The sequence below is a fragment of the Scyliorhinus canicula genome, chromosome 9 (genome assembly GCF_902713615.1).
Source record: "Scyliorhinus canicula chromosome 9, sScyCan1.1, whole genome shotgun sequence".
Lineage (NCBI taxonomy): Eukaryota > Metazoa > Chordata > Chondrichthyes > Carcharhiniformes > Scyliorhinidae > Scyliorhinus > Scyliorhinus canicula.
The window spans coordinates 103385742-103405863 of record NC_052154.1 but is presented as its reverse complement, the minus strand read 5'-3'; the positions used below and the strand labels follow the sequence as shown (position 1 = coordinate 103405863).

At 50.4% G+C, this 20122-nt stretch overlaps 1 protein-coding gene across 1 annotated transcript in view; it reads right to left on the bottom strand.

Moving 5' to 3' along the window:
- chid1 (chitinase domain containing 1) overlaps positions 1-20122 on the bottom strand; it is a 190395-nt gene that overhangs the window by 4111 nt on the left and 166162 nt on the right. The window contains exon 10 of the mRNA XM_038806039.1: positions 5895-6018. Within this exon, the coding sequence (XP_038661967.1) occupies positions 5895-6018 (124 nt within the window). The remainder of the gene's footprint in view (positions 1-5894; positions 6019-20122) is intronic.

Sequence of the window (20122 nt, the reverse complement as noted above, 5' to 3'; positions counted from 1 at the left end):
GTCCCCAACCCGTCCAATAGTCCCTCTGTCCCCAACTCGCCCATTAGCCCTCCGCCCCCTCGCCCCAACTCGCCCATTAGCCCCTCCGCCCCCAACTCACTCATTACACCTCCGCCCCCTCGCCCCAACTCGCCCATTAGCCCCCCCGTCACCAACTCTCCCATTAGCCCCTCCGACCCCCCTGTCCCCAACTCGCCCATTAGCCCTCCGCCCCCTCGCCCCAACTCGCCCATTAGCCCCTCCGCCCCCCCCAACCCGTCCATTAGCCCCTCTGTCCCCCAACTCACCCATTAACCCCTCCATCCCCACCTCGCCAATTAGCCCCTCTGTCCCCAACTCGTCCATTAGTCCCTCTGTCCCCAACTTGGCCATCAGCCCCTCTAACCCAACCGTCCATAGCTCTCCCCAACTCGTCCATTAGCCCCCTCTGTCCCCAACTCGTCCATTAGCCCCCTCTGTCCCCAACTCGTCCATTAGCCCCTCTGTCCCCAACTCGTCCATTAGCCCTCTGTCCCCCAACTCGTCCATTAGCCCCTCTGTCCCCAACTCGTCCATTAGCCCCTCTGTCCCCAACTCGTCCATTAGTCCCTCTGTCCCCCAACTCGTCCATTATCCCCTCTGTCCCCAACTTGTCCATTAGCCCCTCTGTCCCCAACTCGTCCATTAGTCCCTCTGTCCCCAACTCGTCCATTAGTCCCTCTGTCCCCAACTCGTCCATTGGTCCCTCTGTCCCCAACTCGTCCATTAGTCCCTCTGTCCCCAACTCGTCCATTCGCCCCTTCGTTCCCAATTCGTCCATTAGTCCCTCTGTCCCCAACTCGTCCATTAGCCCCTCTCTCCCCAACTCGTCCATTAGTCCCTCTGTCCCCAACTCGTCCATTAGCCCCTCTGTCCCCAACTCGTCAATTAGCCCCTCTGTCCCCAACTCGTCCATTAGCCCCTCTGTCCCCCAACTCGTCCATTATCCCCTCTGTCCCCAACTTGTCCATTAGCCCCTCTGTTCCCAACTCGACCATTAGCCCCTCTGTCCCCAACTCGTCCATTAGCCCTCTGTTCCCAACTCATCCATTAGTCCCTCTGTCCCCAACTTGGCCATTCGCCCCTCTGTCCCTAACTCACTCATTTGTTCCTCCCTCCCCAACTAGCCCATTTGTTCTCCATTACACAACAGACTTGTGAACAAAATTCTAGCTCCTGGAATAAAAGGGTAAGTAGCCACTTGGATAAGAAATCAGCTGAGTAATAATACATGGTTGTTTTTCAGATCGGAGGAAGTTTGTAATCAAGTTCCCAGGGTCAGTATTGGGACCCTTACTCTTAGTGATACATACTTAAATTGAGGTGTGATTTCAAAATTTGTGGATGATACGAAGATTGGAAACCTTATCAACAGTATGAGGTGCTCTTGAACTTCAAAAGGATAGTGGCATGTTCGTGGATTGGGCAGACAAGTAGCAGATCAAGTTCAATGCGGAGACGTGTGAGGTGATTAATTTTGGCAGAAAGAATATGGAAAGTATAAATAAAGGCAGAAACTCTAAAGGAGGTGCAGAAACAGAGGAACCTCAGTGTATATGTACATAAGTCCCTTAAGAATGAAGGGCATGTTGAAATAATGGTTAATAAAGCATATGGTACCCTAAACTTTATTAATAGGGCATTGAGTACAAGGGTAAGGAATTTGTATAAGACACTAGTTAGGCCTCATCTGGAGACTGGACCAGTTCAGGGCGTGATACATGAGGAATAATGTGAAGGTATTGGAGAGAGTATAGATGAGATTCACAACAATGATTCCAGGGCTAAAGAACTGTAGCTATGAGGATAGATTGGAAAGGGTGGAACTGTTTTACTTGGAGAAACGAAGGCTGAGAGGAGACTTACTAGAAATATTAAAGAATCCGAGGGATATGGGCAGGGTAAATAGTGAGAAACTGTTCCCACTCAAGATAGCATCAAGAACTAGATGGCACAAATTATAAATAATTAGAATAAAGGAGCAAAAGTTATGTGAGGAAAATGGTTTTCACCCAGTGGGTGGTTGGAATCTGGAACGATCATCCTGAGCTGGTTGTGGAGGCAGGTTCAATCGAGGTGTTCAAAAGGAAATTGGATTGCTATCTGAAAAGAGAGAATGTGGCAAGGTTATGGGATATGGGGCTGGGGGAGGGCAAGTATAATTCTCTTTCAGAGAACCAGTGCAAACCTGATGGACTGAATAGCCTCTTTCTGCACTGTAAAGATTCTCTAAACTCCCCATAACACCCGATTTTCCCATTAACCCCTGCATTACTAGTGCAGTAGGTCATGGGGAGCCAATGGATGTGGTATATCTGGATTTCCCGAAAGCCTTTGACAAGGTACCACACAAAAGGTTGCTGCATAAGATAAAGATGCATGCATTAAGGGGAAAGTAGTAGCATGGATAGAGGATTGGTTAATGAATAGAAAGCAAAGAGTGGGGATTAATGGGTGTTTCTCTGGTTGGCAATCAGTAGCTAGTGGTGTCCCTCAGGGATCAGTGTTGGGCCCACAATTGTTCACAATTTACATAGATGATTTGGAGTTGGGGACCAAGGGCAATGTGTCCAAGTTTGCAGACGATACAAAGATGAGTGGTAAAGCGAAAAGTGCAGAGGATACCGGAAGTCTGCAGAGGGATTTGGATAGGTTAAGTGAATGGGCTGGGGTCTGGCAGATGGAATACAATGTTGACAAATGTGAGGTTATCCATCTTGGTAGGAATAACAGCAAACGGGATTATTATTTAAATGATAAACTATTAAAGCATGCTGCTGTGCAGTGAGACCTGGGTGTGCTAGTGCATGAGTGGCAAAGAGTTGGTTTACAGGTGCAACAGGTGATTAAGAAGGCGAATGGAATTTTGTCCTTCATTGCTAGAGGGATGGAGTTTAAGACTAGGGAGGTTATGCTGCAACTGTATAAGGTGTTAGTGAGGCCACACCTGGAGTATTGTGTTCAGTTTTGGTCTCCTTACATGAGAAAGGACGTACTGGCACTGGAGGGTGTGCAGAGGAGATTCATTAGGTTAATCCCAGACCTGAAGGGGTTGGATTATGAGGAGAGGTTGAGTAGACTGGGACTGTACTCGTTGGAATTTATAAGGATGAGGGGTGGATCTTATGGAAACATATAAAATTATGAAGGGAATAGATAGGATAGATGCGGGCAGGTTGTTTCCACTGGCGGGTGAAAGCAGAACTAGGGGGCAAAGCCTCAAAATAAGGGGAAGTAGATTTAGGACTGAGTTTAGGAGGAACTTCTTCACCCAAAGGGTTGTGAATCTATGGAATTCCTTGCCCAGTGAAGCAGTAGAGGCTCCTTCATTAAATGTTTTTCAGATAAAGATAGATAGTTTTTTGAAGAATAAAGGGATTAAGGGTTATGGTGTTCGGGCCGGAAAGTGGAGCTGAGTCCACAAAAGATCAGCCAGGATCTCATTGAATGGCGGAGCAGGCTCGAGGGGCCAGATGGCCTACTCCTGCTCCTAGTTCTTATGTTCTTATGTACACCTGACTTGCTCATTAACCCCTCTACACCGACTCAACCATTGACTCCTCTACACTGACTAACCCATTAACCCCTCTATACACAACTCGCCCATTAACCCCTCTGCACCTGACTCACCCATTAACCCCTCTATACACAACTCGCCCAGTTACCCCTCTATACACAACTCGCCCATTTACCCCTCTGTACATAACTCACCCATTAACCCCTCTATACCCAACTCACCCATTAACCCCTCTATACCCAACTCACCCATTAACCCCTCTATACACAACTCGCCCATTTACCCCTCTGTACATAACTCACCCATTAACCCCTCTATACCCAACTCACCCATTAACCCCTCTATACCCAACTCACCCATTAACCCCTCTATACACAACTCACCCATTTACCCCTCTATACACAACTTGCCCATTTACCCCATAAATCACCCTCTACACACCCCTCACCCATTAACCCCTCCACACCCATTAACCCCTCTACACAGACTCACCCATTAACCCCTCTACACATAACTCATCCATTAATCCCCCTACATCGACTCACCCATTAACCCCCCTACATCGACTCACCCATTAACCCCTCAACACAGGCTCACCCATTAACCCCCCTACATCGACTCACCCAATAACCCCTCTACACCCGACTTGCCCATTAGCCCCTCTACATCTGACTTGCCCATTAACCCCTCTACACCGACTCGCCCATTAACCCCTCTACGCAAGACTCGGCCATTCACCCCTCTACACAGACTCGCCCATGAACCCCTCTACACAAGACTCACCCATTAACCGCTCTATACACTACTCGCCCATTAACCCCTCTATACCAACTCACCCATTAACCCCTCTACACAAGACTCGGCCATTAACCCCTCTATACCAACTCACCCATTAACCCCTCTACACCTGACTCGCCCATTAACCCCTCTATACCAACTCACCCATTAACCCCTCTACACAAGACTCGGCCATTAACCCCTCTATACACAACTCGCCCATTAACCCCTCTACACTGACTCGCCCATTAACCCCTCTACACAAGACTGGGCCATTAACCCCTCTACACCCAACTCACCCATTAACCTCTCTCCACCCAACTCACCCATTAAAGGGCAGCACGGTAGCATTGTGGATAGCACAATTGCTTCACAGCTCCAGGGTCCCAAGTTCGATTTCGACTTGGGTCACTGTCTGTGTGGAGTGTGCACATCCTCCCCATGTGTGCGTGGGTTTCCTCCGGGTACTCCGGTTTCCTCCCACAGTCCAAAGATGTGCAGGTTGGGTGGATTGGCCATGGAAAATTGCCCTTAGTGTCCAAAATTCTATGATTAACCTAGGACAAAAATTCGGCACAACATCGTGGGCCGAAGGGCTTGTTCTGTGCTGTATTTCTCTATCTATTAACCCCTCTCCACCCAACTCGCCCATTAACCCCTCTACACCCGACTCACTCATAAACCCCTCTACACCCGACTCACTCATAAACCCCTCTACACCCGACTCACTCATAAACCCCTCTACACCCGACTCACTCATAAACCCCTCTACACCCGACTCACTCATAAACCCCTCTACACCCGACTCACTCATAAACCCCTCTACACCCGACTCACTCATTAACCCCTCTACACCCAACTCACTCATTAACCCCTCTACACACGACCCGCCCATTAACCCCTCTACACCCGACTCGCCCATTAACCCCTCGACATCGACTCACCCATTAATCCTTCTGTACCCAACTCACCCATTAACCCCTCTACACATGACACCCATTGACCCCTCTACACACGACTCAACCCATTAACCCCTCTATACACAACCCACCCATTAACCCCGCCATACACTACTCACCCATTAACCCCTCTACACACGACTCACCCATTAACCCCTCCATACACAACTCACCCATTAACCCCTCTATGCACAACCCACCCATTAACCCCTCTATGCACAACCCACCCATTAACCCCTCTATGCACAACTCACCCATTAACCCCTCCATACACAACTCACCCATTTACCCCCTCTACACAATTCATCTTAAGTCCTCCATTCACAACTCACCCATTATCCCCTCCATATACAACTCACCCATTAACCCCTCTATACACAACTCACCCATTATCCCCCTCCATATACAACTCACCCATTAACCCCTCCATACACAACTCACCCATTAACCCCTCTATACACAACTCATCTTTTAACCCCTCTATACCAGCTCATTACAATTATCCCGTCCAATTACTCACTAGATTTTGAACTCCGATGCTCCTGTTCAGTACTGTTATGGATAGGTACCATGGGAGAACTGGTGAGGGCGAATACCTGAGCAACTGATGTCATGGAACTTTAGTGATTGATCTGCTCTTTGGACAAAGTATTTTTAAGAACTTGCCTTTTATAATCAAAGTAATGCTCAGCGATTTTCTCATCCCAAATATGCTTTGCCTTGTGATCTTTCAGAATCTCAATATATCTGAAAAAGGAAAAGCATCATCGATTAGTTGATTCCGAGATGAAATCTGGTGGTAATTATCATGTTACCTCTCAGTCTGTAGTTCTTACTCCCTCTGAGCACAAGTTGTTTTGCTCAACTTACACCTGCACAAAAATAGTAGGTTTGCTATCATCATTGTGTGTTCATGATCTGGACTTACATAATCCTGGAAGCAAGGCTGCTGGTAAACTTTACAAAGATTGAGCCTTATACTAACTACAATACTGGGTATAGGCTATCCCTCAGTTATCATGTGATCTTGCATCACTAATGATGTCGACCAAGTATTTACATATTCAACATTAACCACAAGACTATTGTGTACATTATTTACATTATCCTACATCTCTCCCTAAAGTTTCTGTCTTTATCCCTGGTTCACAGAGATAAGCGCTGTGGTGACTTCACCCATATCCTGACCTTGTTTACACCTCTGTAGAAGTGGTGTAGGATTCAGTTTCTCTGTGTTCTCTCGAACTCTGTAGAGTATGGAAGTATATGAATCTTCAGAATCTATTGACTTCCTATTCAGCTCGGTTTCTTGATCATATGGGTAGCTAGTCTGTTCCATTGAAGATCTTCTTCATATATATATATATATATATATATATATAACTGCACTACCTCTCACTATTCCATGTAACATGTAAGTTTGCATAATGTGCATCTTTGCAGTAATTGGCCTTCTCAATTCTGCACTGTAAGCCACACAGATTCACCCGGTTGGAGATCTGATCAATCATGGACCCTATGGCATTGTTCGTAGCTTCTGGTTTGATTTGCATAATACTGCATTGGACGTGGGGGGAAAATTGCTGCATCGGACGTGGGGGGAAAATCGCTGCATCGGATGTGGGGGGAAAATCGCTCCATCGGACGTGGGGGGAAAATCAGACTCCTATTTATTGACTACAGCTCCGCCTTCAACACCATAATCCCAGCCAAGCTCATATCAAAGCTCCAAAACCTAGGACTTGGCTCTCCACTCTGCAACTGGATCCTTGATTTTCTGACCAACAGACCACAATCAGTAAGAATGAACACCAACACCTCCTCCACAATAGTCCTCAATACCGGTGCCCCGCAAGGCTGCGTACTTAGCCCCCTACTCTACTCCCTGTACACACACGACTGAGTGGCAAAACTTGGTTCCAACTCCATCTACAAGTTTGCTGACGATACGACCATAGTGGGCCGGATCTCGAATAACGACGAGTCAGAATACAGGAAGGAGATAGAGAACCTAGTGGAGTAGTGTAATGACAACAATCTCTCCCTCAATGCCAGCAAAACAAAAGAGCTGGTCATTGACTTCAGGAAGAAAAGTACTGTACACACCCCTGTCAGCATCAACGGGGCCGAGGTGGAGATGGTTAGCAGTTTCAAATTCCTAGGGGTGCACATCACCAAAACTCTGTCCTGGTCCACCCACGTCGACGCTATCACCAAGAAAGCACAACAGCGCCTATACTTCCTCGGGAAACTAAGGAAATTCGTCATGTCCACATTAACCCTTACCAACTTTTACAGATGCACGATAGAAAGCATCCTATCGGGCTGCTTCACAGCCTGGTATGGCAACTGCTCGGCCCAGGATCGCAAGGAACTTCAGAGAGTCGTGAATACCGCCCAGTCCATCACCTGCCTCCCATCCATGGACTCCATCTACACCTCCCGCTGCCGGGGGAAAGCGGGCAGCATAATCAAGGATCCCTCCCACCCGGCTTACTCACTTTTCCAACTTCTTCTGGCAGGAGATACAGAAGTTTGAGAACACGCACGAACAGACTCAAAACAGCTTCTTCCCCATTGTCACCAGACTCCTAAATGATCCTCTTATTGACTGACCTCATTAACACTACACCCTGTATGCTTCAACCGATGCCAATGCTTATGTAGTTACATTGTATATCTTCTGTTGCCCTATTATGTATTTTCTTGAATTTTGTTTAATTCCCTTTTCTTCCATGTACTGAATGATCTGTTGAGCTGCTTGCAGGAAGATACTTTTCACTGTACCTCGGTACACGTGACAATAAACAAATCCAATCCAATCCAAAATCGCTGCATCGGGCGTGGGGGGAAAATCGCTGCATCGGACGTGGGGGGAAAATCGCTGCATCGGACGTGGGGGGAAAATCGCTGCATCGGACGTGGGGGGAAAATCGCTGCATCGGACGTGGGGGGAAAATCGCTGCATCGGACTTGGGGGGGAAAACCACTGCATCGGATGTGGAGGGGCTGACTACATCTGACGTGGGGGGAAAATCGCTGCATCGGACGTGGGGGGAAAATCGCTGCATCTGATGTGGGGGGAAAATCGCTGCATCTGACGTAGGGGGAAAATCGCTGCATCTGATGTGGGGGGAAAATCGCTGCATCTGACGTAGGGGGAAAATCGTTACATCTGACGTAGGGGGAAAATCGTTACATCTGACGTAGGGGGAAAATCGTTGCATCTGACATGGGGGGAAATCGCTGCATCTGACGTGGGGGGGACATCGCTGTATCTGGCATGGCGGGGACATCGCTACATCTGGCATTGGGGGGGACATCGCTGCATCTGGCGTGGGGGGGACATCGCTGCATCTGGCGTGGGGGGGACATCGCTGCATCTGGCATTGGGGGGGGACATCGCTGCATCTGGCGTGGGGGGGACATCGCTGCATCTGACGTGGGGGTAAATCGTTGCATCTGACGTGGGGGGAAATCGTTGCATCTGGCGTGGCGGGGACATCGCTGCAGCTGGCGTGGGGGGGACATCGCTGCATCTGGCGTGGGGGTAAATCACGGCATCGGAATTGGGGGACATCTCTGTATCTGGCATGGCGGGGACATCTCTGTATCTGGCATGGCGGGGACATCGCTGCATCTGGCATGGCGGGGACATCTCTGTATCTGGCATGGCGGGGACATCGCTGCATCTGGCATGGCGGGGACATCGCTGCATCTGGCATGGCGGGGACATCGCTACATCTGGCGTGGGGGGACATCGCGGCATCTGGCGTGGGGGGGACATCGCTACATCTGGCATGGGGGGGGACATCGCTACATCTGGCGTGGGGGGGGGACATCGCTGTATCTGGCATGGCGGGGACATCGCTACATCTGACGTGGGGGGGACATCGCTACATCTGGCATGGCGGGGACATCGCTGCATCTGGCGTGGGGGGGACATCGCTGTATCTGGAATGGCGGGGACATCGCGCATCTGGCATTGGGGGGACATCGCTGCATCTGGCATTGGGGGGACATCGCTGTATCTGGCATTGGGGGGACATCGCTGCATCTGGCATGGCGGGGACATCGCTGCACCTGGCATGGCGGGGACATCGCTGCATCTGGCGTGGGGGGGACATCGCTGTATCTGGCGTGGGGGGACATCGCTGCATCTGGCATTGGGGGGGGACATCGCTGCATCTGGCATGGGGGGGACATCGCTGCATCTGATGTGGGGGGAACGTGGGTGGGTCACTGCATCTGACGTGGGTGGGTCACTGCATCTGACGTGTGGGGGGGGGGGGGAATCACTCTATCTGCCGTTTTTCAGGGGAGTGGATGGGTTACTTGTCCTGATGAGGTGGGTTCAATGCCACTGTTGAGCCAAGATTTCTCCACCACTCTGGCTAACTGCACTGTGGATGCTCCGGTACCACTACCTTCTCAGGGGCAATTACGGATGGGACAGAAATGTGAAATACATGAAAAAGCAGCATTAAGAGTACTCTAGAAATACATATCATTGGTATGCTGAGAAACAGCACCTTGACCACAGCGAGTTTCTGTACAAACACTGCCAGAAAACTAATTATATAAAAGAAATTACTGATGACCAGCAGTATAAAAGATCAGATGAGCAGGACTGGTTACAAGGATTAAAGTTAATCTCAGAGGGTCCGTCATTGCCACAACACACATTCACACTGTTGCAGCTATCTGATTCTCTCTAGAGGTCATTACATTAGGCTCTCATTTTCTACTGATCATTACAGATTAGAATCGCTACAGCGCAGAAGAAAAACATTCAGCCCATCCAGTCAGCACCCACACTCCGAAAGAGCACCCTGCCTGGCCCATGCCCTATCCTACCCCCGTAACCCCACCTAACATTTTGCACACTAAGGGACAATTTAGCGTGGCCAATCCATCTAACCTGCACATCTTTGGACTATGGGAGGAAACCGGAGTACCTGGAGGAAACCCACGCAGACGTGGGGAGAATGTGCAGACTCCACACAGACAGTCACCCAAGGTCCAAATTGAACATGGGTCCCTGGCGCTGTGGGGATGCAGTGCCAGCCACTGTGCCACTGTGCCACCCCAATGTTTTCACTGCAGTTTCATTTCCCCTCTGTGAAGCTCTCACTTCCATTTCATGTTGATCAAGTCTTTACTCTTTACCCTTTCACCTTAGCTGACACAATTGCCGCCCCCTGACAAAGAAGCAGAACAGAGGTGAGGCAGGTGCTCATTGGCTGTTGAGAGGGCAGGTATCGCAGTGGAGGCAAAATCCCCAACTTCAGGCTGCATGGTTGCACAGTGGGTTAGCCCTGCTGCCTCATGGCGCTGAGGTCCCAGGTTCAATCCCGGCTCTGGGTCACTGTCCGTGCGGAATTTTCACATTCTCCCCGTGTTTGTGTGGGTTTCGCCCCCACAACCGAAAGATGAGCAGGCTAGGTGGTTTGGCCACATTAAATTGCCCCTTACTTGGAAAAAATGAATTGGATACTCTAAATTTAAAAAAAAATACAATCCCCAACTTCAGACACAAAGGACAATTTGCTATGGTCCGAGTACACTCAACATTTCCAGGAGACAAACTGAAAAGGTTCCTTAAACACGTCAGCTGCAAATAAGTCTGATGAAACTTTGGATACACAAGATGTGACTCCGCTAATGAACATGGTTGAACAACTGGGTGCACAATTTATTGACCACATACAGCAGCTGATTGAAACAGCCGCTCCAGCATTGCCATCAAACCTGCTTCGATGAAGAGTGAAGGAGAGCATGCCAGGAGCAGCAGCAGGTATACTGAAAAATGAGGTGTCCACCTGGTGAAGCTAAAACAGAGAGCTACCTGCGTGCCAAACAGTACAAGTGGCATGCAAACGTGTGGTGTGAAACCACAACCAATGGATCAGGTTTAAGTTCTGCAGTCCTGCCACACCAGCGTGATTGTTGTTCACTGGAGGACGAGGCTCCACAATATTCCCATCCTCAATGATGGAGGAGCTCAGCTACATGTGCAAAAGACAAGGCTGAGGCATTTGCAACAATCTTCAGCCGGAAGTGCTGATTGGATAATCCATCTCGGTGGTCCCCAGCATCACAGATATCAGTCTTCAGCCAATACGATTCACTGCATGTGACGTCAAGAAAGACCTGAAGGCACTGGATATGCAAAGGCGATGGGCCCTGACAGTATTCCAGCAATAGTACTGAAGATTTGTGCTCCAGAAACTGATGCACCCCTAGCCAGGCTGTTCCAGTACAGCTACAACACTGGCATCTACCCGACAATGTGGAAAATTGCCCAGTACAAATCCAACCTGGCTAATTTCCACCCCCAGCAATTTATTCTCAATCATCAGCAAAGCGTTAGAAGGTGTTGTCAACAGAGCCATCAGGCGGCACTTAAATCAGCAATAACCTTCTCAGATGCTCAGTCTGTGTTCCACCAGGGTCACTCAGCTCCTGACCTCATTACGGTCTTGATTCAAACATGGAAAAAAGAGCTGAATGCCAGAGATGAGGCGAGAGTGACTGCCCTCAATTTCAAGACAGTATTCGGCCGTGTATGGCATCAAGGAGCCCTAGCAAAACTGGAGTCAATGTGAATTAGGGGGGAAACTCTGTGCTGGTTGGAGTCATATCTGGCAAAAAAGATGTTTGTAGTGGTTGGAGGTCAATCATCTCAACTCCAGGACATCACTGCAGGAGTTCCTCAGGGTAGTGTCTGAGGCCCAACCATCTTCAGCTGCTTCATCAATGACCTTTCCTTCATCGTAAGGTCAGAACTGGGGCTGTTTGCAAATGACGGAACAATGTTCAGCAACATTTGCGAGTCCTCAGATACTGAAGCAGTCCATGTCCAAATGCAGCAAGGCCTGGACAATATCCAGACTTATGCTAAGTGGCAAGTTACATTTGCGCCACACAAGTGTCATCTCTAAAAAGAGCACAGTAAGAAGTCTTGTTTGAAACACTAGCTTTTGGAGCACTGCTCCTTCCTCAGGTGAATCCTCTCTAAAAAGAGAGGATCTAATCATCGTCCCATGACATTCAATGGCATTACCATCGCTGAAACCCCCACTATCAACATCCTGGTGGTTACCATTGACCAGGCATTGAACTGGACTAGCCATATAAACACTGTGGCTATGAGAGCAGGCCAGAGGCTGGGAATTCGGAGGCAAATAACTAATTCCTGACTCCCTAAAACCTGTCCACCGTCTAAAAGCATAACTAAGGAATTTGAAGGAGGGACTTCCGGTGGCAGCCATGGAGTGAGTGGTCGCATATTTGGCAGCTCCCACTCATCGTGATCTTTTTGTGGCCTTTATGCTGGTCTGTCGCAGGAATTTTGTAAGAAAAAGGTGCAGAAGTGAGAGGAGAATAGAGTGACCCCTAGTTTATGGAGCTGTGGTCCAGAAGTGCCCGGAAAAAAGTGAACCTGTTGGTTGAGGCAAGCGAGAAGCAGACATTGCACACGGAGATGGCAGACAGGCAGGGTCTGGCCCCATCGGCTCAGTGGTCGATGGACCAGTTGGTGAGTTTCCTGAATGAGAAGTTCACCCAATTGTGGAAGGAAAGTACAGAGAACATGGCCCAGGCGGTGGACTCAATCAAGGCGGTGGTTGACTGCGTGGAGACGAGACTCAGGCGATCCAGGGACAGGCGATCCAGAGGCTGGTGGAGCAGGTGGGGGAGCAGGAGGGCTGGTCCACCTCGATGGCAGCAGAGATTGGGCTGATGCGTGACCAGAAGCGACTGATGGAGAAGGTGGAGGACCTGGAGAATCGTTCATGGAGGCAGAACATTCGGATCATGGGTCTGCCAGAGGGAGCTGAAGGATTGGAGGCCGGTATGTACGTCAGGAAGACGCTGGAGAAGCTGCTTGGGGAAGGTGCGGTCGACTTACATTCGGAGGTAGATCAGGCCGACAGGGCACTGATGCGCAAGCCCCAGGGGGGTGAGCCGCCGAGGGCGATGGTGGTACGATTGCATCGGTTCCTGGACAAGGAACGCATCACGAGATGGGCTAGGCAGACGAGGCGATGGACTTGGGAAGACGTCGAGATTCAGGTGTACCAAAACCTGGGGGCAGAGTTGGCGAACAGGAGGGCGAGTTTTAATAGGGTCAAGTCGGCCCTGTACAAGAAGGGCGTAAAGTTTGGATTTCTGCACCCGGCTCACTTATGGGTGGCCTATGGGGGCCGGGAGTTGTACTTTGGCTCAGCGGAGGAGGCAGCCGACTTCATAAAGGAGAATGGACTGGCAAGAGAAGGAGGACCTTGAACTTTGATTGAGGAGGACTGAACTATACTGTAAAAAACTTTGGGTTTATGTTGTTTGGATTTCTTTTGTTTTTTTTTCCATTCTTCAGTTCTGTTTGGGGCGGGGCGGTATACAGTGCTTTGGTAAGGGATGAGGGGTGGGACTCTGTTTTTGGACCTTGAGAGGGATTGTTTGTTTGTTTTCACTTCTTGCCTTTGTTTTGACTGTTTGCACTAAGAGCGGGGGGAGGGGAATCAGTGGGGGGTAGGATTCTAGGCGCATGGGTGGGGGCTGCCAGGTTAGCTGGCCGGGCTAGTTCACGGAAGCAAAGTGGGGGTGAGCTGAAGATCGATGGCGAGGGGGGAGGGGTGGGATGATACCGCTGACGGGGAGGGGAGGAGGGTTGGTGACGGTAGCTGTCCGAGGGCAGGCCAGGGGAGGTGCGGGACATGGGCCGCAGACTGGCCTAGGAGAGCTTATGGTTGATTGGCAGGGGAGGGGAGGCGGGTGCCCCCCGACCAGATTGGTCACGTGGAACGTTCGTGGACTGAATGGACCAGTCAAAAGGGCCTGTATATTTGTACACTTGAGGTGACTGAAGGCAGATGTGGCCATGCTGCAGGAAACACATTTGAAGGTGGGGGGACAGATTAGGTTAAGGAAGGTGTTGCATTCGGGGTTAGACTTTAAAACAAGGGGGGTGGCGATCTTGAATAAGCGGATGGCATTAGAGGTGGGGAATATAGAAGCGGACCCGAGGGGTAGTTATGTTATGGTTAGTGGGAAGCTGGAGGGAATGGCCGGGAGGGTGGGGGGGGGGGGGGGGGGGGGGGGGGGGGGAAGGAGGAGTCGATCCGTGGAGATTTGGGAGGCCGAGGAGTAAGGAGTTTTCATTTTCCTCCCATGTGCGTAAGGTGTATTCCCGGATAGACTTCTTTGTGATGAACAAATCGCTGCTGGCTGAGGTGGTAGATGCTGAATATTCAGCAATTGTGCTGTCAGACCACATTCCACGTTGGGTGGACTTGCAAGCCAGCAAGGGAAAGGCTCAGTGCCCGCAATGGAGGTTGGACGTGGGTTGCAGAAGAGGAGATATGTGAGTGGGTGAGGGAGGCCATTCGGGGATATGTAGGGATCAATGACACGGGTGAGGTTTCGGTGGGGGGGTTTGGGGGGCACTAAAGGCAGTAATTAGGGGGGAATTCATCTCAATCTGGGCCCATAAGGAGAAGGCCAAGCGGGCAAAGTTGGACAGGCTGGGAGGCAAACTTTTACAGGTGGACAGGAGGTACGCGAAGTCTCCGGATAACGTGCTTTTGAAGGAACGCCAGAGATTACAACTGGAATTTGGGCTCCTATCCACAGGTAAGGCGGAGGGACAGCTGAGGAGGGTAAAGGGGGGCAGTGTATGAATATGGGGGAAAAGCCAGCAGGATACTAGCACACCAGCTGAGGAAACAAGAGCCGGCAAGAGAGATTGGGAAAGTGAGAGATACGGGGGGGTGGTTTTGGATCTGGCGGGGGTAAATGGTGTGTTTCAGGAAAGGTTTTTAATGAGTTCAAGAAGTTGGGAGTGCTCCCCTCAACGTTATCGCACGCATCGATTTCCCTTACCTTGAAGCCGGAAAAGGATCCGGAGAGCTATGGTTCATATAGGCCAATCTCCGTGTTAAATGGAGATGCGAAACTGCTGACAAAGATCTTGGCCACACGCTTAGAGGATTGAGTCCCGGGGTTAATAGGGGATGACCAGATGGGATTTGTTACGGGACGACACCTGACGTCAGACATTAGGCGGCTCCTAGATGTAATAATGATGCCAGTGGTGGTGGCCATGGATGCAGAAAAGGCCTTTGATCGAGTGGAGTGCAAGTACTTGTGGGATATTCTGGGAAGGTTTGGGTTTGGGCAGGGATTTGTGGATTGGATCCGGTTGCTATATCAGGCACCGGTGGCGAATGTAAGGACAAACCGGGTTCGATCAGAATATTTTAGTCTGTGTCGGGGGCCGAGACAGGGGTGTCCACTCTCCCCACTACTGTTTGCTCTGGCCATAGAGCCTTGGCAATGGCGCTGAGAGCATCGAACATTTGGCGGGGGATAGTGAGGGGGGGAGGGGGGGGGGGGGGGGGTTAGAACATAGGGTCTCGCTCTATGCGGACAATTTGCTCCTTTATCTAACAGACCCATTGCGGGGAATTGCAGGAATTATGGGGATACTGGGGGAATTTGGTCAGTTCTCGGGTTACAAACTGAATATCGTCAAGAGTGAGGTTTTTGCGAACCATGCTCGGGGGCAGGAGAGGAGACTGAGGGAGATGCCATTCAAAGTGGTGGGAGAGAGTTTTTGGTACCGGGGATTCAAGTGGCAAGGGACTGGGGTCAGCTTCATAAACTAAATTTGGACAGGGTGATTGAGCAAATGAAAGGGGACTTCCGCAGGTGGGACGTGCTCCGGCTGTCACTGGCGGGGATGGTACAGAAAGTGAAAATTATAGTCCTCCCAAGATTGCTGTTCGTGTTTCAGTGTCTTCCAATCTTCATCCCCAAGGCATATTTTAGGAAGATGAATGCGGCGATCTCAGGTTTTATATGGGCTGGGAGAGCCACGAGGGTAAAGAAGGTCCTTCTTCACCCTCGGGGCGCGAGGAGGGGGGCTTGGTCTTCCAAACTTTATTAATTACTACTGGGAAGCTAATATATTGATGGTTAGGAAATGGGTAGTGGGGAGGGGTCGGTGTGGGAGTGAGTGGAGGCGGCATCTTGCAAGGGCATGAGTCTGAAGGCTTTGTTAACGGCACCTCTGCCGTTCTCGCCGGCTCGGTACTCCACAAGCCAGGTGGTAGTGGCAGCCCCGAGAGTGTGGGGGTAATGGAGGCAGCACATGAGGCTGGAGGGGGCGTCGGTATGGTCACCGATCTGTGATAACCGCCGGTTCGCTCCGGGGGGGCTGGACCGGGGCTTCAGGAGTTGGCAGCGGGCAGGGATTGAGACATTTGGGGATCTCTTCATTGAGGAGTGTTTCCCGAGCCTGGAGGAGCTAGAGGAGCAGTTTCAGTTGCCGGGTGGGAGTGGGTTCCGCTACCTGCAGGTACGGGATTTTGCTCGGAGGCAGGTCCCGAGCTTCCCTCGCCTCCCACTAAGGGGACTGCAGGATAAGGTGTTGTATAAATCAGAAGTTGGGGAGGGGAGAGTCTCTGAAATATATAAGGATCTGATGGAGTGGGAAGGGGTCCCAATTGGGGAGGTGAAGAGGAAGTCGTCGTGTGCCAGAGATCTATTACCTTGGAAGATTCACTCTGTACAGTGTATGGAGAGGAGTCTATTTCTGAGGAAGATTCACTCTGTACAGTGTAATGGAGAAGATTCTGTTACTGAGGCAGATTCACTCTGCTCCTCACTCTTCAGCAAGTGCTCACACCCTCTCCCATTCCTTACAGATATTACACGGTATGGGTGATATCTTGGACCCCGTGAAACTTGCCCTCGTGGTGCTGCTGGCAGAATAGGTGGCCAAATGCTGGAGGAGGCAGCGGCAGCAGTGTTGACAGAGGCTCAAGGCAGCGGCCTACGTGTAGGGCCCAGCCCTACACCCCGACGACTCGGCCACTCATCAGGCCAGGGAGGCGCCCAGACATGGAGGCCTGTGAAGGCACAAGGTGTTCAAGCGTCGCTGGTCTTTCGAACAGATGACTGAGAACATGTCCTGCAGGAGGCTCGACCTCAACAAGGGGACGGTGCGGCACCTGTACCATGTCCTCGCGAACTTGGCACCACATGGAGAAGTTGGAGGATACCCACTCATGGTGGCCGCCAAGGTCACCGCAGCACTGAACCTCTACTTCTCAGGATCATTCCAGGGCTCGAGCAGGGAGTGGTGCAACATCTCACAAGCTGCAGGCCATATGTGCATCCGTGAAGTCATGGATGCCCGGTTTGCCCAGACATAAAACTATGTAAACTTTGACATGGAGCAGACCCAACAAGATGTCCAGGCAGCAGGATTCTTTGCCATTGGTGGGATGCCCCAGGTCCAAGGTCTAATAGATGGCATGCATGTCCCATTGAGCTCACCAGGCTGTCAGGGAGTTCTCAACATCAACAAGGGGTGCTACTCCCTGAACATCCAGCTCGTGTGTGACCACCACATAAAGATCATGCACGTGTGTGCACATTTCCCAGCGAGTGTGCGCGACATCTACATCCCCAGCCTCTTTTATTACAGTGTAATATCTGTAAGGAATTGGGAGAGGGTGCGAGACTGACAACCAGCGATGTCTTCCATCCCGGGGACCCTCTATGTCTCCCATTGCTTCCCCCCACCCCCCCCACCATCTGACACGCCCTGCTCACCACCAAGGATGGTCAGTTGGCTCTTGGGGGATAAGGCGTACTCGCTTAGGACCTGGATAATGACGTCTGTAAGGAGGCCAGTGACCGATGCAGAGACCAGATACAATGAGGCTCATGGGGCCACCCGGTCTGTCATTGAGCGGCGCATCGGACTGCTCAAGATGCGGTTCCAATGACTGAACCGATCTTGTGGTGCACTGCAGTACACCCCGAGAGCGTCGCCCGCTTTGTGGTTGTCTGTTGTGTCCTCTACAACCTGGTACAGCAGTGGGGTGACGTGCTGGAGTAATATATGGTGAGGAGGCGCCAGACCAAGAAGGCCTGGAGGATGAGCCCGGGAACCAGCTGGACGATGGAGTACAGGCAGGAGTGGCGAGGGTCCGGCAAGTGTGGAGGGCCAGGGTGGCTCTCATACTCGCCTGTTTAACCTAGGACGTGGGCCTGCCCGTCATTCCGCCTCTCCCCAAAGTCCCCCCTTTTCCCGTGCTCTTCCCCATTCCTCCATCTTTCCCCCCCCATCCCCATGGGGAAGAGTTTATGACTGAAGTAGATTCACTCTTTACACAGTGTAACGGACAGGAGGTAGATTCACTCTGCACAGTATAGTGGAGAGGAGTCAAATTCATTCTGCAGTGTAATGAACAGGAGCCACTAACTGCGGTGGTGTAATTTAGAGGCTAACAAAGTTTTACTGGGTAGCAGAGATCCCTTTGCCCCTAAAGCTTCAGAGTCTTGGACAACCTACAACACAGCTCAAAGACTGCAAATTACACCCAACAAGGCTTTTGCAAGATCTTCCACGTCCAGTGTTAAGAAAGACAGTCCAACAGCAGAGTTCTATTCCAGTTTTGAGGCACTAATCACTCCAAAACCAGCTTCACTGGGCATGTTATGTTGTTACCACAGACCGCTGAAGTAACTGCTCTACTCGGAACTCAGTTGCAGCAGGAGCCTCCCAGGAGGACAGTTGAAAGGCTTTATGGATTTCTCTTAGTGACCCTGAAGACGTTATAATCCTCATGGATTAATGGGATATCCTGGCTTCTGACTCATAAAAATGTGGAAGATTTATTTGGGAAAGCACCGCACATAGCGAGAATTCTTCAGAACATGCAGAGGTGAAGTAAAAGTATCAGAGAGAATACACAAATCTCCAAGCAACTCATCTGTCCCACCCTCCAACATCTGCTCTGCATTCAACAGCCACCTCTGAACCCAGCACACCAGAGTGGAAGCAAGTTATCCTCCATCGCTAAAGGCTACTGAGGAAGTTATGAACACTTCACACCATTCAGCTGAATTAATATGGTACCATTATCAGTTAATACATCAGATTCAACTGCAGTAGACAGGTGTCAATTTGAAATTGTTGAAATTAGGGCTGCATGGTGGTGCAGTGGTTAGCACTGCTGCCTCACGGCACAGAGGATCCGGGTTTTATCCGGGCCCCGGGTCACTATCCATGTGGAGTTTGCTCATTCTCCCCGTATCTGCCTGGGTCTCATCCCCACAGCCCAAAGATGTGCAGGGTAGGTGGATTGGCCACGCTAAATTGCCCCTTAATTGGAAAAAGTAATTGGCTGCTCTAAAAAAGAAAATGTTGAAATTGAGAATTGCAGGATTGAAAACTGAAGAAACACAACATAAAACCACTCATTAAAATTCATGATGAGACACCGAGGAGATAAAATGACTTATTAATGGGGTATATTTCTGCTCATCAAGGTGAGAAACGTCAAAGATGTTTTGTTAACTTGTTTGGACTTAAAATTGAAAGAGTAAATCTCCCTCTACGCTATCTCCATGAAACACTCCCAGGACAGGTACAGCATGGGGTTCGATACAGAGTAAAGCTCCCTCTACACTCTCCCTATCAAATACTCCCAGGACAGGTACAGCATGGGGCTCGATACAGAGTAAAGCTCCCTCTACACTGTCCCCATCAAATACTCCCAGGACAGGTACAGCACGGGGTTAGATACAGAGTAAAGCTCCCTCTCCACTCTCCCCATCAAACACTCCCAGGACAGGTAGAGCAAGGGGTTAGATACAAAGTAAAGTTCCATCTACACTGTCCCCATCAAACACTCCCAGGACGAGTACAGCACGGATTAGATACAGAGTAAAGCTCCCTCTACACTGTCCCCATCAAACACTCTCATGTCGGGTACAGCATGGGGTTAGACACAAAGGGTAGTGGGTGCATGGAACCCGCTGCCGGAGGAGGTGA